The 18,920-nt window shown below is 36.1% G+C and overlaps 1 protein-coding gene across 1 annotated transcript in view; it reads left to right on the top strand.

Annotated features, from left to right (window-relative positions):
- The window catches only part of GRID2 (glutamate ionotropic receptor delta type subunit 2), a 692,444-nt gene that overhangs the window by 540,591 nt on the left and 132,933 nt on the right, over nucleotides 1–18,920 (top strand). Inside the window, exons 9-10 of the mRNA XM_051789746.1 lie at nucleotides 4,771–4,872; nucleotides 17,564–17,761. Of these exons, the coding sequence (XP_051645706.1) occupies nucleotides 4,771–4,872; nucleotides 17,564–17,761 (300 nt within the window). The remainder of the gene's footprint in view (nucleotides 1–4,770; nucleotides 4,873–17,563; nucleotides 17,762–18,920) is intronic.

The following is an 18,920-nucleotide window of genomic DNA, read 5'->3' as shown; positions in this document are numbered from 1 at the left end:
TTGGTTGACCAACTGTTGTTTGCTGGGTAGAGAGCTGAACTGAAAGGACTTTTTAGCCAGGTGACAGAGTGTCTGACTAAATTTTACATAACTGACAGTGTCAGATTGACAACTGAATGATCTCTTTTACAGTGTTTCTTCTGTAGATAGGGTTTAGTCTCTGATTTCCCAGTTACTGTTGGTCCTATTAAACAACAGCTGACAAACGCATGAGATACTCTTTGCAAAACAATTTCTATGTTGTCCTACTTGAAGTTTATCTAAACCCTTTTTTTTAATCTTTTTTTTTTTTTTGTGCATCCTATTTTGAGTCTTCCCAACACCCCTGGGAATTCAGAATCTTCTAGCTGCGTGCTGTTTCATGACAGCTTCGTGGTGTCTTTTTCATTTGTGTGAATTATTATGCTTTGGAATGGAAAAGGGGATTATTGACACACATTTCTTCTGTTGAAGTCACATCTTGGAAAAAGTCAGTTCTTAAAGTAGATTGGACCTGGGTGAAAATTGAGGAAGGAGTTTGTGAAGAATATGTGGCAAGGAGGCTGGTATTTCTGTGAATACACAGCTCTCTACAAGCTGCTAATGGAACAGCTCCTCAACAGTGCTCTGTGGTGGGCATTTCCACTGGAAATGTTTTGTCAGGCTGTCCATACTAAACCCAAGATATTGTTCTTTTGGGTTTTATTTGTTTGTTTGTTTGTTTTGTTTCTTTAAATGCGAGGGAAATAAAGGAAAAAGGAGTCACTAATCCCGGTGTCCTTATAGATTTCAATTGCAGATGTAACATTGTTTTATCTTTCAGATTTCCACTGCAGCTTCTCTAGAGTGTTTTCTGCTCTTGACTGTTAGTAGTATTGCTGTGATGCAGTCTGAGTTCAGAGGTGGTTGCACTGCAATGCTGGATGAACCGGTTCCTGTATATTTCCTGTATTAATTGAAGTAACAGAACACTCTATGCTTTGATGTAGTGACAAGCACTTAAGTTATGCATTTTTATCAGTATTTGGGTTTTAGTTATTTTCTGTGATTGTCCTCAACTGTGATCATACCAGGCCAATTTATTTTTCTTGATTAATTGACACAGTTTTAATCTACTTTTTACTCTGCCAGAAATGAAAGGAAAAGCTCTCAATTATTCTTCAGAGTTCACTGATTTCATAGGAAGTAGGGGAGAAAAACTAGCTGTAAGCTCTGTCATAAAGGCAATATAGATTTTAGCATTCCAAGTTCCCTATAAATCAGTGCCTGGAAATTGCAAATACACATGAAATAGATTTTTCCTATTTTAATATTGATATACAAATTGAAGACCTTCCTTAATGCATTGTTTATATAGGCAAAAATTTCTAATAAAGAAGAGAGGTAAATTTTCAGCTCTGCCAGCAAAACAGGAGAGCAAAGCCCATTCCAGTAATGATGACAATGGGGATAACCAGCTGGGAGGTGGGATGACCAGAAAGAGGTCGTAAATTAGATATCAAAGGAAATAGAAGACTGACAACTTTTCCATCTTCATCATATTATATCAAATCTAGCAGAAGGAAAGTTGTTATTAGAATAAATGAAAGAAACGACAACAGAAGCACAAAGCACTATAAATGACAAAGTTCATATGGTATAAAGATGACAAGTACTGGGCCCAATAGAGAGTTCTCATCACCAATCGACAGAAATCCACCAGAGTTAATGTGAGATTCTGTTAGTGTCTGATCTGTTCTCTCACTTGAACTATCAGAGACAGGACAAAAGAAAAAGGAAGTAAATGCAGAAACAGCAAATGTTTTGCAGAAGCAGTTAAGTGAGACATAAAGCTGAAGAGATAGCTTCATATCACCCCCATCTCGCTGCTTCAGCAATAGTTACATTTGCTCCATGCTGCAATGACAAGCTCAAATTGTCATCAATAAATGTTGATTTGTTTTCTCCCAATAACAGTAAGCAGCTCCCACTCAAAATCAATTTCAACTTTGTTGGCAAGACACTGCACATTTGTCTTTACCATGACTGTGCTGCGTAAAGGAACAATTGAATGGAAAATTAAATGAACAATAATTGAAAGTAAAAAGTGCCTTTTTAAAGGAAAATCAGTGCTATGCTGAATTTCCAGGAATCACTTATGTTGGTGGGGTTTTTTGTCCTTAAAAAGGTAGAATGGGTTGGGCTAAAAATTTAATTATATAAGTACGTGCACAATAATGTACATAATTAAAAATGGACTTTAACCTCAAAAGCATACAAAGGCTCTTTAGTAACTTCCTAGGGTTTTAATTCTGGCAAAAGCAGCACCATTTCTGCAGTAATTATACATCCAGCACATTTGGATATGCTAATTGGATCTAAGCTCTAATTAGTTTCTTTGTGTGACTAAGAATGACAATCGCCAAATTAATTTAATGCAGTTTTCTTCTGAACTTGAATGCTGTTTTCAATATTTTCAGTATGGAAAACATAGACTGTCAAATGCTTTGCTTTATAGGACGGCAGTGGTTCATCACATGCAGTGTACAGTGCACATACTTCAAGTACATTTGCTACATTTCACTGCATTATTACAGGTAATACACTTCAGCAATTAGGTTATTCATCTCAAGGTGTTGCTCTGCCAGAGGAGTGATGAGGACCTGGAACATGTCAGCAGTCCATCCATACCACTGTGAACATGTGTGAACAGATACACCGTGGAGGTACAGAGGAAGCAGAGATGGCTAGTGTGATTTGTTGATGGTCTTTGTGATCAGATAGGAACATGAAGTGAGGAAACCACGAAGTGATTATTTGTGCTTTTATTTAGAAATAGGTATTGGAAAGATGAGTAATTAATATGATGCCTCATACTTTTATTCCTCCTTGTATCCTGTCGCTGCTTTCAATGATTTCTGATGGTTTTCTGAATCCAGTAGATCCTTGATTCAGTTATTACTCATCATTATCCTTGCTCATTCTCTGACTGTAGTATAACCTTGTCTTCAAAATGGCAAGAATTAGGACAGCTCTGAGTGCTTCTGAAAATGGCAGAGAGAAATTACTTCATCGTTTTAAGGCCATCTTCTTTTGGGTTACATAGAATTATGGAATCATTTAAATTGGAAAAGACCCTTGAGATCATTGAGTCAAACCTAACTTCTATATCATTGCAGAAAGCTTGTGTTTTGTACTTTTTGAGACACATTTCTTAAGGAGGTATCTTCAAAGAATTTATATGAATATATTGAAATTAAAAAATTTGGAAGTTGCTCTAAAGTAATGGCTGTATTGAAGAAAACAAATATTTCAAATTATCCATTTATGAAATTGTTAAATATGTTTACTTAAAGTTTGTTCCTTGTTTTCTGTTTCACTTTGAAAGATCTGTGAAACACATATAGAGAGACTTTTCACATGAAGAACTGAAAATAATGATTTCTGTGAATTTCTGTTTTAGCACAGTCAGCAAAGGTAGTCCCCTTCTTTACAGACCCTTTCAGATGGTTTGAGATTACCATTTCTGTGACTGTGTCAAATTGCTTAAATGTTTTAGGTGTTTTACAGTTTATATTTCTCTTAGTAGAGGCCACTGGACCCAGCAGGAACGTGCTGATGTCAATCTTGGTTTTTCAGAGGGAGCAAGACCTTTTGTTTCTTTAAATAGGGACATGAAAACCACCTGAGTTTAGAGGCTTAGGGTAGCTACTGAGTCAGAGGATGAGCATCCCTGGGAAGACTTCATGCAAGGTCCATGGAGAAGGCAATTCAGAGCAAGAACTTGTACTTGCTAGACAGGTGTCTATTTCTTTGGCTGTGTAACAGCTTTACACAGGCACTGGCCATAATTAAGACTCTGCTTCAAAGTCCTCTGAAGTCAGTCATTGTCTTTCTTTTGGGTTTTGGATTTAACACTGGTAATTGTACAGGCCAACTGAGTGGGGTAATGAATTTCAAAACCAAAACTGGTTATGTTTGTATGTGATGCTAAGGGATATGTGATTGATGGATTTGTTTCTCTGTACCCAAGATAAGCATCTACCAACATATAAAAATGTAGGCAAGTTATATTTTCAGAAAAGCTAAATTACAAGTCACTATCTACTAAGCTCAGATTGAAAGACAGTTAAAGAGATTCCTGAGCAAAAGCTTCCATTGACAGAAGCCCAAGAAATACTATAACACCAATGCAAACAATACCATAGCTGAATTTCTTTTCTGCATTATCTATTGCATTTCTTTCTCAATATTGTGATATGCTTATCTGATGATCTTTCAGTCATCTTTAAATGTGGTTTTTAACCTGGATTTAAATCACCGCTGTTTCATTAGCAATTAGTAGTAGTATAAGCTTTAATTAAAACTAGTGTAATTCCTTCTGTCAGAGTTCCACTAGGAAAGATGGGCTGAAGCTGACAGCATGTTAAAATTATGGTAGCTATTATTTCTTTCATTAATGTATAACTGAAAGTAAGGTAGAAGTATTGTTACAGCCATAGTACTTTTTAAATGTTTTTCGGTAATGTAGAAGTCCTTCCTGAGCTCTTCTAAAGCAATGCATATAACCCCAAATCCTGGATACTGTCATCCATTGCACACTGGTATTTAAAAGTGCAAACTGATATCTCTAATTGCTTAATTTTCAATTTAAAGATTAATCTGCGCACAAGCCCTTCCCTGGTTTTCCATCCCCTTGATACCAGAGGGTGGTTCTGTTTATTACATATGTTTCTGCTTAAAGCCACCTGAGAGGAATGATTAGCAAACTTTTATGGGCAATGAGGAAATTATTTATGTTTTTTCTTTTAGCTCGGCTGCTGGAATCCTGTCACTGGTCTGAATGGGTCACTAACAGACAGAAAGTTGGAGAATAACATGCGAGGAGTGGTTCTGCGTGTGGTGACAGTGCTGGTAAGCAGATCCTCAGCTTTTTGCACTAGCAAGAATGTATTTTCTTCCTCTTGTCTCATCTTTTTATTAAGTACACCATTCTACCAAGAAATTAGTTGGTGTTGGAGTGTCCAACTTAAGCTTATCAATACTGGAACAATGGAGTATTTTCCACAAAATAAAATTATTTTTCAGTACAGCTCATTTCAGAGTGAATCAAACACATTAGAACCCGTTTCTTCCACAAATACATTCTAAATTAGTTAACACAAATGTATGAACTGATAAAAGGCAACTTCAACTGCCCTGTTAGCTAGTTACGTAGCTGAAACTCTAAATGATTCCATTCCAATTACCTTGCCAAACTGAGTACAGTATGAAACAAGTTGTTGCACTTGGAAAATATTCAAGGTCAAATTAAGGTGAGTAACATAAGTTTGGTAAAACATCTACTGTCTCCTCCTGGCTTTTCTTCAGCCAGGTTCATCCCCTTTGTGGACATCCTGCATTTAGCAGCTGCAGTAAAGTTCTTGGTTTAAAACTGAACAGACAATGTCTGCCAGAAGAGGAAAGCACTTCATGTTATGAGGCCGGTGTATTCCCTGCCATAAACTTTGGTTGCTCGAGGAGTTGTTAGAGTGGAAAAACATAACAAAGAAAGAAGAAGGAATTAATATGAGACATTTTTATCTCTCTTTAGAACAATGCCCAAATACAAATTTGACTCAGGGCTGCAGAACTGTAAAGGTTATATTGAGTTATTTCCCTTTTGATACTATCTGCTCCTGTTTTTAAGTTCCAGTTCAGTGTCTGAGGGCCTGACCACTTGCTTATAAAGAACAAGATGAGTTTTCACCGTTTGCATTGCTGACAATTCACAATGAAGGAAGAAGCTCAGTCAGGGATGGAAAGTGAAACCACCAGAGCAGTTTTGTACCCCTCCAGTTATTTTATGGGCCTTTAAAAGCTATTATCTGTCAGGGTACCTAATCTGTTTATGGCATTTAGTATACTAAAGAACTTCCTGTGATAATATTTCCAAGACAAAACAAACCAACCAAACAAACAAATAAACAAAAAACTCCAAAAACCTCAAAACAACACCAAACCACAACAACAAAAAACCAACTGAATAAGAGGGATGAATGCACAGAAAAAGTAGTAAGGGGTGAACGTTGGATGTTCATCAAAATACTATCATGGGGGCAGTGACTGGTCTTTATTTTGCGTGATACTTATATTAATTGATTCAGTATAATTATGTACTGCTGACAAAAATGATCTGCGGATGTTGCATAGAAAAATAAATTCAAATTAGGATCTTGGAATTTTTTTGGTTCTTTTTCTTCCCTCTCTCTCCACTCTTACTGATTTATCCCCAGTTATTTTAGTTAGCTTGCCAGAGAGCATTCTTCTTTCAAGTCATTATAGCATGAATATTTAGCAACTTGCAAAGATAGAAAAAAGTAATTAGTTATGCTAATAGGATAATAAATAATAATATACTGTATTAATATAGTAAATATTAATGTTAATAATAAAGACAAACATTTTAATTTCAACACAGAGCACATGGCAGTTCAGTCTCCTCACTAGTTTTATATGTGCTGGATAGGACAAAACTGAAGATTTATATTTTACCTGTGTGATGAAGATGTGTGATTTTGCCTTTGACATGAGTGCAGGAGGGATTTCACCAGTTAACTTTATTTTACTGTTTATCTTTATTATGCTTTCTTTTTCATCTTTCTCCCAGTTCTTCAATTAAGTCAATATATTTCTATTACAAGAATCTATACAGACTATGAATGATTAGTTATTGTTATTAATTCTGCTAGTTTCTAACAGTATGATTTTGATCGGGAGAAACAGGAAGGCTTGTGTTAAAATCAGATAATACCTTTGAATATCCATAGGTTTCTTTTTCGTTGAGATTTGAGAACTTAAAAATAATTTGTTATTTTTTTTTGTTAACACTTCAAATCTCTCACGTCTTTCTGGATAGCAACCCTTCTTTTCCAATTTCATTTTGTTATGCCTTCAGGTTGAGGAGGACTTGTTCTAAAAATTGCAGTAGTATTTGAGAGGATAGCAAATTGCAACACCTGGGTTTATACTGCATTATACTCACTATGAAATGAAACATTCTGGAATCTGAAAATGAAAAATGATTGTGACTAATTTCCCAAAGCAGTCTTTCATAAGCAAGTGCTGAACAATTCCCATCATCTGCATCCATCTCCCTAGATAAATTTAGTAATTATGGGCTACATATCTGCAGATCCAAAACATAATCTATTTGTGAATATGACAGAATACAGTATGGCCCCAAATTGGAAATCATCTGGTTTCATTCGGCAAGTAATCCTGACTCCTCTGCAGTTAATATGAGTTCTCCCCTTTGCATAAATAGTAATAAAAATATTTCTGTGTGGTTTATTCTGAGGGGAACTATAGTCATGTTTGTGTACATGTGATTCAACATTTGAATCCGAGTTGGATTAGTATTGCACTTTCCACACTTCTAGAAAAGGTTTATTTTGTCTTACTTAAATATCAGATGTCTCTGTCTTGGACTGCTTCCACGCATGCAGCTGAAGTTTGAACTTTCTGTTTGACAAGTTGCTCTTGAGTTCAAGTGACTTGCTGGTGAATTTCTGAAATGTAATCTGAGTTTCTGAAATGTAGCTCAATCAAAGGTCAGCATAATAGTTCCAAACAAATTCAGAGTGTCTTGAATGAACAATTGCCCAGAAAAAATTTATCTATATATCCATTTTGGTAATTTCAGTTTATCTTCCTCTTTTTCAGCTGTTCACTTATATTGAAAGACACCTAGAATACAGCAGATATTCTCATAATATCCTTTTACTAGCTGTGACAATTAATGAATTATTCATATGAATGATAAACCATTAGAAATTGAATGAGATTTGTCCTGTTTGACAATGAATAGGCCAGCAGGTATTTGCAAAATCGTGTTTCTAAAAAAGCCCCTGTTGTTCAAAAACAGCAAAAGTTTGACCCATTTTTAAGCATTAACACCTTGACTGAAAAGTACAGAGCCTTTTCTGAAAAGGCATAAAGTATAATATCCTAATGGTGCAAAAGATATTTATGATTTTACATGAAAATTTGATACAGCTCCCAACCAGGAATGTATTTTCATATCAGGAGGGTTCTAAAAACACAGATAGTGTGAAAGAAAGAAAGATAATAGCAAACCATGCTGAATTATTCTTCACCATGCATCCCTATTCACTATTTGTTGAGAGTTATTACCTATAGGTTACTTGCATGAAGCTGCATTTTGGTACCTTTGACTCCAGGTGGGCACTGTGAGACATAATGTAGTGAGAGGACTGGCAAAAGGTTAGATAAGCATAGCAAAAAGAAAACTGAAACAAACAAAAACCACCATCATTTGCACCATGGAAAATGTTATCATATGTGGACTAGTTCAATTCTCAGTAGTTGGCATTAAATTCATGAGCATTTGTTGCCCAGATTAGGAAAAAAGAAACTTGAAAGCAGACAATGTCTTTAGGGACATGAGCTGGCAGGCGGTGTGCATCTTCTGTACCTTTTTCTATTGAACTTACCACTCAGAGAGAAGATGAAAAGTAAGCTATGAAACTGAGGCCTGGTTTTAAAAGCTGAAATTGTTTTGGGATTTGACTTCCAACTCTGGTTTAAATAAAGTAAAAAAAAGAAGCTGGAGTAGCTTTCAGGGAGATTGGGAAAAGGACAGGCATAAGAAAAATGAAAAAAGACAATGTAAGCATATACAGAGGAACAAACAGTCAAAAAGTGATAAAGGATAAAAAATGGCAGGACTAAAACATCGGTGAATGACTTTAAAATAAAGATCAACTGCAGCAAAGATTATGTGCCGGATACATCATAAAATATTGAATAAATATTTTATAATAGTGTAGAATATAGATATGCCTCTTCTACTTTCTCCCTTTTTTTTGGTGATCACTTTTCTCATGTAGTCCTGATCCCATTCCCCATTTTCACAATTGAATGGTGTAGACTTTTGTAAAGACTTTTTCATCCCATCAGGCTGTGCTTTCTCTGAACCAGTGCCTATAATCTTTTAAGAAAAATAATTTTAATTAAATTATATATTGCTCTGTGTTATCATCCTTATTGGTATATTGGACTATAGTGACTTTCTTATGGCAGCAGAAATGCCTCAGGAGGTGGTAAGGTTAAGAAACATTACCTGGCTGTCTTCATCAGTTGTGGTATGTGGTACGTGTTTTGTGCATACATATGTCACTCATTTACCTGAAAGGGATAAATCCTTTTTTGATTTATGCACTGGAGTTTGAATGTCAGAAAAGCCGCATGATGTAGTTTATATTATCTGGAGTCTGCCATAAAATCCCTATATTCTCTAACTTAGCAATGTATTTTTTATATACCGTGTATATACCATTTAGTATATACCCTGTGTGCTATAGTTAAAACATTTCAAGAATACTTGACCATACTCTTCCCCTCCATATATGCAGACAACCTGCCAATGTTACATGCACATCAATGTATCTAATATACTTGGGTGCTTAATGAAAAAAATTGAGCCTTTAATATGGAATAGAAACATAGACTCATAGAACAGTTTGGGTTGGGAGGGACCTTTAAAGGCCAACTAGTCCAATCTCCCTGCAATGAGCAGGGGAATCTTCAAATAGGCCAAGTTTCTCAGAGCTCCATCCGACCTGATCTTGAATGTTTCCAGGGATGGGGCATCCACCACCTCTCTGGGCAACCTGTTCCAGTGTTTCGCCACCTTCATTATAAAATATTTCTTACTTATATCTGGTCTGAATCTACCTTCTTTTGGTTTGAAACCCTACCTCTTGTCCTAGTGCAAAAAGGTCCTCCTAAAAAGTTTGTTTTATCATTGCAGAGAAAGTGACAGTATTAAAACAAAGAAGCAGAGAGGAGTGGAATTTGTGCATTTCTTCCTTGGGCTGAAAATGATGATCCATAAATAGAGATAGAAAAAAATAAGATTCCTGAATTGCATCCTATTCTCAGCCATCTGCCCTACTTATCTTCTGAGGATTGCCACCCTTGTTTAAGGTTACTTTACTAAGTAGAAAATGAGGACAGGAGCCATTTAAGCTGTTCCCTTGTAACTGTTCAGTGTTGATAACTGAGCACCCTAACTGGTGCACAAGGACCTATCAGGGCAATGCGTGCCTTGATTAGGTATTGCTTGCTTTGCCAGAAATTTGGTGTGGGTAGCCTCCTCCCCCTCTAGTACTCCCTTTCAATTTTTCTCTGCAAACATCTGAATTTGGGTTTCTCTTGGAAAATACTTACTTTTTTTTTTTTTCTCAAGTGGTACTGTACTATGATGAGATTTCCTCAAAATAGTTATAATTGAAATCATTATTATAGCAGCAGAAACTAATATTTCTTGATAGAGACAGAGCCTGTCTTTCTACAACTCTTCCCTCCACTACACCTGTACAAGGGTCAAATTTAAATTGCTCTTGACTAGGCACAGGCCTTTTTTAATAGCTGGTTTATGTGCAATCCATTTTTCTAAAGTAGCAGGTACTATGTACTAGATGAAGTGAATATCAAGCAATTCAAGTGTTTTGGGACCTGGATGGGGACACAGCTTGACAGCAAGGTAGGTGCAATGCAAAACTTGGTAGGACTAGTTTTTAACTCATCTGTATGTCAAGGGCTACCTTCTCAGGGCTCCTTAGCTCTTATCTTCTCACTGACCCTTACCCTTCTGCTCTGGGCATATTTGTACTCCAGAGCAATTCGTATAGTTCACAGAACACACAGGAAATCTGACTTTTAAAAAGAAAGAGGTTCTTACTCTGATTGTAATTATCCTTCCATACTATGCAAGATAGAAAAGGAGGTGAACTGCATGACAGAGTTCCTTATGAACAGGACCTCTTACAAGGCTGCTGGAAGAGGTATAATGCAGCTCCCAGCAGGTTAATATACCCATACTACACTCTTGTTAATTCAAGTACCTGAACTAGCTACATTAAAGCTACCATTGTTCTGTTCAGACATACTCTAAAACATTCCAATCAATTCCAATCTCAATCCATATTCCTATCTTATAACTATCATGGTTCAGAAAGAGCTATTACCTGAATTAAGTTATTGTGAGTTAAAATCAATACACAAAGCTTGGCAGCATCTTAATAGACCATTGCCATAGATCGCTTTGAAAGATGTCTTATTCCCATTGCAGGGCAATGGGAGGAATTGGGAATGAGGGGCTAACGTTTTTTGTTTGTTTCTTCTAAATAGCTCTAAACTAAAGAGCATAATAAAGTCAGAAACTACCATTTCATTCAGGAGAAAAAGATACTATTTAAAGTATTGCCACTGAAAGAACAAACTTCATGTCTTGTTGAAGATGACCTTAAAGCTATCACCAAAAAAGTGACAGGTGATGCATGTGCATAAGAATACTGGTAGATAAAGGCCACATGTAAAATACCCTCAATATTGTATTCAGTTTCTGGGATGTGAACTAGCTTCTTGCTACAGACAAAGCAACTTTTCTGTTAGTACAACTGGCTTTCTAATCAGTTTGAAAAGCACAGGATCTGAGAACGGTGATTTTCGGTGCCAATACTGTTACACAGCCCATTGGCACAACAGTATATTGAATGAGTAGTATTTAATTATGCAAGATTTTTTAGATTTGAAACCTTCATCTTTGCTTTAGTGTCATTAAGGACAGGAGGTTGTGTTGTGTTTTGCAGCAACTTTTATAACTTGCTAGTGGGAGAATTTCTGTAATGAGAGAGTGAAATGTTTTAATTAAATTTTGGTCATTGATTCTAACATGAAGTTATGTACATTGCTGTTCAATTAAAAAATAACAAGCTGCTGGGCTGTTCTTATCCAAAGAAAATCCCCAACACAGTGGTCAATAAAGCACTTGAGGAAATTAAGTATTTGGGGCTGCATAGTTCACTGAAATCTTTTGGGTAAGGAAATGCGAAATGGCTAATATTTAAAAGGAGGGAGGTGTAATTATTTTGTGAGTCAAGGAAAAGGAGATTAAAGCTAACACCATGACAATAGCATTCTGTGCTTGAAAATGTTTTGGTTATGGTTTATGAGACTTCTTGTTGGTTATAATGACTGTGCTTTGTCATCCAGCAGCCATTAGAAGAGAGTTGAGATATCTAGCAATAAGAGTGAATTTCAGTTTTAGGAGCAGTTTCTTAGCCTTTGCAGGTAATAGGAATTTTTAAAGTGTCACAATGACTATTTACTTCCTGCGATTGCCAAAGCTCTGCTTGGGCTATGTAAATCATTTAATGTGCCTGTCCACTGTTTCTAGAGTCAGTGTCAAGCTCAGATTGACAATCTTGCCCACAAGTGAGCTTCGTTTCTTGCTTCTGTTTTTTTTCTCTCTCTATTTTCAGTAGAGAAAAATGGAAAATTTAATGAATGCAGAATCCTATTTAATGAATACAGAGTGTCAATATTAAAGTATTATATTCCAGTGTGTTCAGAAATTTCTGATGAGTAGACACAGAGGTCATTTTCATATGCTTTATGAATTCTAACCACCTCTATAATTACCTAATTTCAAAACTCTCTTCATAGAATCACAGAATCATTTATGTTGGAAAAGACCTCTGAGTTCATCAGGCCCAACCATTAACCCAGCAAGGCCAAGTCCTCTGCTAAACCAAGTCCTGACGTGCCACATCTACGTGTCTTTTAAATACCTCCAGTGATGGTGACTCAACCATTTCCCTGGGCAGCCTGTTCCAATGTTTGACAACCCTTTCAGTGGAGAAATTTTTCCTGATATCCAATGCAATGTGCTCCTGGTACAATTTGAGGCCATTTCCTCTTGTTTCTTGGGAGAAGAGGCTGACGCCCACCTTGCCACAACCTCCTTTCAGATCATCGTAGAGAGTGATAATGTCCCCCTGAGCCTCCTTTTCTCCAGGCTGAACAACCCTAGCTCCCTCAGCTGCTCCTCATAGGACTCGTGCTCCAGACCCTTCACCAGGGTTACAATTAAAGCTTGGAAGTCACTATTCTATTGACTTTATCATCCCAAATAGAGACACTGGATTTAGGGATATAATTTACCCTACATGTAAGTTGTCCCTGAACTCCTGAAAAGCAATCATTCTCTTGTTCTCCCTCACTACCGCCTCTGAGGCCTGAATTTATTGCTTGACTTTATCATCCACATCTGTAGCACAGCTACAAACAAATGTTTCTCTTTGATTGTCTAATTAATTAACATAACTAAGTTAAACTCAGCCTAATTGTTCTTTTCTGCTATTTAGCTTCAGTATTGCTCTGTCTGTTTTCAAATATGAAGGTCTTGTCTGCCCAAAAGCTTTTCTGTTCTTTCTTATTTTTAACTTTATTAGGTGGTCTAGTAAAGGATATAAAAAGATTACTGCAGATCAGCTGTTTTATCCAAATTATTGGTATGTCTGAGAATTTCATCAGACTAAATAAAAACTATATTTTGTGCTCCTAATCTTGGATTCTTGAAGCACTAGCAAACCTTGAATTACTTCATTTGTATGTGCACCAGAACCTAAGTCCTGAATAGGCAAAACTGTTAGCCCTTTATCTTGTTGGAAAAAGCAGTGAAGTGCAGAATTTCCTTCTACTTATCTTGAATCTAGACTGCTCCAAGCTCTGTACTATCAATCTCTGATTTCCACTGATACATTTAAAATAAAACAAAATAAATTCTCTACCATTTACTTCCCACTATGTGAAGCTCAGGACAGGGGTTGAGGGCTGGAGTTTGGACATGTGACCTTCCTACTTGTGCCTATGTTTCCCTGCTATCATTTCTCCCTGGACTAGGGCACCCTAAAATCTCTGTTGTCCACTTGCAGTTTTACCCTGGCAAGAAGTCCTTTCAAGAGTAAGACTTTTCTCTCCCTGGGCCTAGACACCTCGTTTTTGGATCCCCCCTTCCTTTGTTCTTTCTTCTTCATGCTTTCCACTATTGTTTTTCCTGCTCTTACACTCATGATTCACCAGAACATAGACATATGTAAGAACAAATGTTTTAATGAATTAAAATAAGATAGAGGGAAAACAGTCTATGGTTAAAGCATTTGTCCCTGACCCATCAGGTCACTTTCAGCTCTGCAAGTCACTAAATCAGTGCATTGCAGTTCTGCAGGTAGAAAATGGAGATGATAACTCTTCTTACTCAACAAGTAGTTTAGTTATAAACCCTAATCTGTGAAATGTGCTCAAATAATATTGTGTTGAATATCTGAAAATAGGTTTGGGTAAGATATCTGAGCTGCTTAATCATTCTCAATACCATAAAGGGTATATTATTTGTACTTCCCTTACTTCTGCTTTTGCAGTCTTACTCCAGCACTTGTCCTGGCTCTGACATCTGTCTGGACCAGCTCACCTGACAAAAACTGAGTATTTGTAATGGCTGAGTAGTAGAATTACTTGAATAAAAGAGCCAAGCATCACCTGAGCTATTGCCTAAGAAGGTAATTAGTTGCTCACATGGGAGGAGGATGTTAAATTATATACAGTTTTAATATGTAGCATGTTGTTAACCTATGTCAGTCTTAATGTATGACTTCTTCCTTAAAATGTGTAATAATAAGCAAATTAATGGAGACAAACATTTTCTTGGGCTGCTTCTCCAAATTACTTGTACTATCATGTGATCTTTCCCAACATTTTCCCTTTTTTTATGTCATGTTGCCGTAGTCTTGGGTCTGCCTTTAGCCTTCCTAAGATGTGCTAGTCTGCTAGCATTTTGCAGTTTCTCTTGCTCGGGGGGACAATCGCCTCTGAAACCCAACTTTGTCCTCTTGCAGCTGTAAAAGGCAATATGCACAGCTTCACCCAATATAAACTTTACCTGTTTCCCACTGACTTACATTTTACTGAAGGTAGTATTGCCTGTGTGGTGCTTAGCTGTCCACGAGGGTTAACCCACAATACTGTGTAAAACCCATCGAGTCTTAAACCCATCCTCCTTCGTGTCAGGGCAGCACAGCTTAGATCCCAGAAACAAACCAGACAGTGATAACTGTGGAGCTATTTTGAGAAGGAGCACTTACTGTGGGCCTAGTAGTGCTGTGTTCAGTTGACAAGGAGCCATGTTGAAGGTGAAGTTGAACGAAAGTAGCTTCTCTCTTAAAGGATCTCCATTGATGTTGGATACAAAACCACCCCCTAAATATATCAGATGCCTATGGGGTCCAGTGAGGCAGATCATCCATCTTGCAAAACTGTAGGAGCTCCCATAGTACCCTTCCAGTGCAAAAAATAGTACAACTGCATAGTTTCAGCCTGTAACATTTATGGAGGGAAAAATCAAGACAAATATTTTTGTCATCTTTTGATGCCTTCTGAGAAATATAAACAATTACACACACACACAAAAAGAAATCATAGCAGTAGATTGTTTTTGTTTTGTTTGGAATATGATTAAATAGTTTTCTGCTCCAAGCTTCAACAGAAATTGGAAAGTTAGTTGCTTTGCATCAAGTTGATTGACTATTTATATTTCATTATATATAGAACACTGGACATTGAGTTTTTTTTGGTAAATCTCTCAACAGCAAACAATATTACATAGCTTAATAAAAGACTGTATTAGTTGTGGCAAACTGCATTTTAGACAGTGTTTTACATCAGTAAAATGAGCAATAGCTTTTTAACTAACTGAATAGAAAATCAGTTTATGAGCAACTATTTTCTAAATAATGCAGAAGTGATAGAAATTAATCCTTTCTAATATGAAAATTATCAACTTCTAAAACATCCTTTGTATACAAATCTTCAGAATTTTGTGCATAGTGTGTTTAGATTGATAAACTACCATATTTATTTTTTGCAGAAACATTTCTTTCCAGTAATTTGGAGACTATATTTATGGAATATCTCATTCAGGTGATCAGCGAAGCTGAATTTACTCAGTGTTTTCATTTAGGAGAAGCTTTCATCAATTTAGTCTCAATTCCTTCGATGTTCCTAGAACCTGGGCACTGGAAAAATTAAAAAATTAATTTGCATTTGCTCTCCTTCATTTTCAGTCAATTTCAATGATCTTGGATAATATGAAAGAAAACAATTCTATCTGACAACTAGGAAATAATAACTTGAGACAGTCATGCCTTCTGGTTTTTTGTTTGGGTTTTTTGGTTTTTGGGGGTTTTTTTTAGTCAGGGTGGGGGTTCGTTGGTTTGTTTGGGGTTGGGTTTTTTTCTGGATTTCCTGCAGTCAAAAAAGAACATCCTTCCAGTACAGTCTTATTCTGAGAACATCTTACCTGCAATTCAGTGATACCTGTTCATATAGAAGGACATTCCAACAAACTGAAAATATTAGTGAGGTGTAGTATTAGTGAAAAATTTGTGAAAAGTACTTTGGCTTCAAAGTCTTCTACAGAGATGATTAATAGAGTAAAAAAGAAATAAATAATTTAAACACCAACAAAAATGCCACTTGAGATGCAATTAAAGTTCGGGCCTCAAATACTGCAAAAAAATCAATTCTGTTTACTTCTGTGTGTTTGTGGGGTTTGCAGACTAGAATAAAGTGGTCGAGGAGTAATTTCATGTACTTGTCTTGGCCAAGCCATGACAAATCAGAACTAACCTTTTTTCACCTCAGAATAGATGTTTCTGATAAACTCATACAAAATTACAGCACCGTGTAAAGAACTGAAAGAATGAAATGAAGCATATTTTAAAAAAAAGCACCTAAGTGTTATGGTGCCTTCATGCTTTTGGGGAAGATTTAATACTTTTGCTCTACTTTGATCAGATGTGTTTTCAGAGAAAATAAAGACCAAAGAGAAGTGAAATTCACCCATGGCAAATTTATGTTTTTGTGCTTAGAAATATGATCTCTTTTTGTGTATCATTTTAAAACGAAGTGGAGGAGAGTGTCTCGGGATAATTATGCAATAGAAAAAGTAACAGAGTGGTGGAAATTTTATGAGAAATATTAACAACAAAATAGAGAAAACTATTACAGATCTTGAGGAAAATAAAAAGAAAAGCATGTTGTTTGGAAGTCTGACCAACGAATTACAGCTTTCAGTATCTATTTGTATCCTTTATTATGTTAATCTCTCGGATAAATATTCACCAATCATTCTTATAGACAAACTTGGCTCCCATAATTGATTGTCCCTAAACTAATCAAATGGATTCTCTTTGGGTAGAACTGTTTAAAGTCAACTGGCTTAGATTCAGATTCAGATTGCAGTAGAGGAAAAGAGTAATGTCCTTCTGTATTTCCTTTTTGCCATGTTTTTTGTTCCTTACAACATGAATGAATGGTTGTGCTACATACAGTGTTTGCCCAGCCAGTGGAAAATGGCAGCACTGTAGAATTGTTCATATTTATGGCCCAATATTGAGTGTATGTCTGTGCTGCCAACCGTAAGTGTGGTCAGAAGGCATTACAAAAGAGCATTTCAGTTGTAAAGTTACAACAGAAGATTTACTTCTGAAATACATAATAGAGAATAAAATTTCTCTGTTGAAGTACATCCATAACAAAATAACATTTCACAAAATGCGAGCAGCACTGCTAACAATGTGTTGTAGGAAAGTTTTGTATAAATGATATTTGAATTATCCTTAGTCTAAAAAAACCCTTAGCACTCAAATGTGGCATGTAATTACTGTATTAACAGTTTCCAACTTTTTTTTCTGTTTAGGAAGAGCCTTTTGTCATGGTGTCTGAAAATGTTCTGGGAAAACCCAAGAAGTATCAGGGCTTCTCAATAGATGTGTTGGAAGCCTTGGCTACTTACCTCGGCTTTAAGTATGAAATTTATGTTGCACCGGATCACAAATATGGGAGTCCTCAGGATGATGGGTCATGGAACGGACTGATAGGAGAACTGGTATTTAAGGTAAGGTTATTAATAACTTACTAAGTAAGGTCATGTGATAAAGCTAAACAAGACATGGTATATTGTGTTTCTATCAGCCATTGATAGCTGAGTCATTGATAGCATTTTGTACATTGCATGTTGCCAGCATTTCCCAGTGTGCACTGAGCAGTAAAGAAAAAGCTGGAAATAGCACTTGCTAGTAACTGTGTAAGAATCAAGGCAATCTCTTTTTTCCAACCAAAGTAAATTCTAAATGCAGTCAAATAATGGGATGCACAGCATCCTAATTAATTTGGCAAGACCTAACACAAATGAGCTGAAGAGGCTGTTCAAAAGAGGAAGAATTGGTGTTGCAGTAATTAGCAATACATTACATAAATAATGTATAACACTTGGAAAAATGTTGGGGTGATGAATGCATAAAGTATATAATCAACAGAAAATGTTTTATTGATACATAATAACAGATTATGTAGATGTTTGATTCAAGAGTAATATATTCTCTATTCTGTCATTAATAAAGCATTTAGTCTACTTAATTTTACATTAAATGTTCAATATTAGGTCATAAATAAATTAAATCAAATTCATATGTAGTCACGTCCTATCTGCTTGCAGTTTCTCCCATTGAGAGAGAAAAAGTTAGGCAGACTCTATTCTGCTGGTGCCTCATTTGTACCATGAGTATATGTATTTTATTTGCTCTTAGTTAACCTCGAGAGGCAGCTTTTACAGCTCTAGGGACCTATATTTGTTTTGATTCTTTAAGTAACTGCAGTAGATATTCATATAAATAATTTACACATTGGTTATAGAAGTGTTTTTACAAACCTGCAGGCGGAATTTAATTGATAAGCACAGCAAACAGTAAGGAGCGAAACGGTCAGATACAGGACCCAGCTGAAAGTCAGCAAAATGCTGGAAAAGAAAATTAAAAAAAGAAAAAAAAAAAAAAAAGAAAAGAAAAAAAAAAGTATTATCCCCATGGGTTAAAAATCTGTGATAAGTTTAACCTATTCTGCCTTCCTGAGCAGCAGGAATCTTTACCCATGGCACATCTTTGCCATCTCCTTATGTTCTTATGAAGCTGGAAGGTGGAATTGTGTAATTGTGTAGATGGTAAGCTGGAAACACTTAGAAAAGTGTATTTTCCTTCATCTTCTAAACTTTACAGCTA

The sequence above is a fragment of the Manacus candei genome, unplaced genomic scaffold (genome assembly GCF_025592945.1).
Source record: "Manacus candei isolate 608988 ecotype Guabito, Panama unplaced genomic scaffold, ASM2559294v1 h1tg000028l, whole genome shotgun sequence".
NCBI classification, from domain to species: domain Eukaryota; kingdom Metazoa; phylum Chordata; class Aves; order Passeriformes; family Pipridae; genus Manacus; species Manacus candei.
Note: the sequence above shows the minus strand (reverse complement) of the source record. Positions and strands in the feature narration are given on the sequence as shown.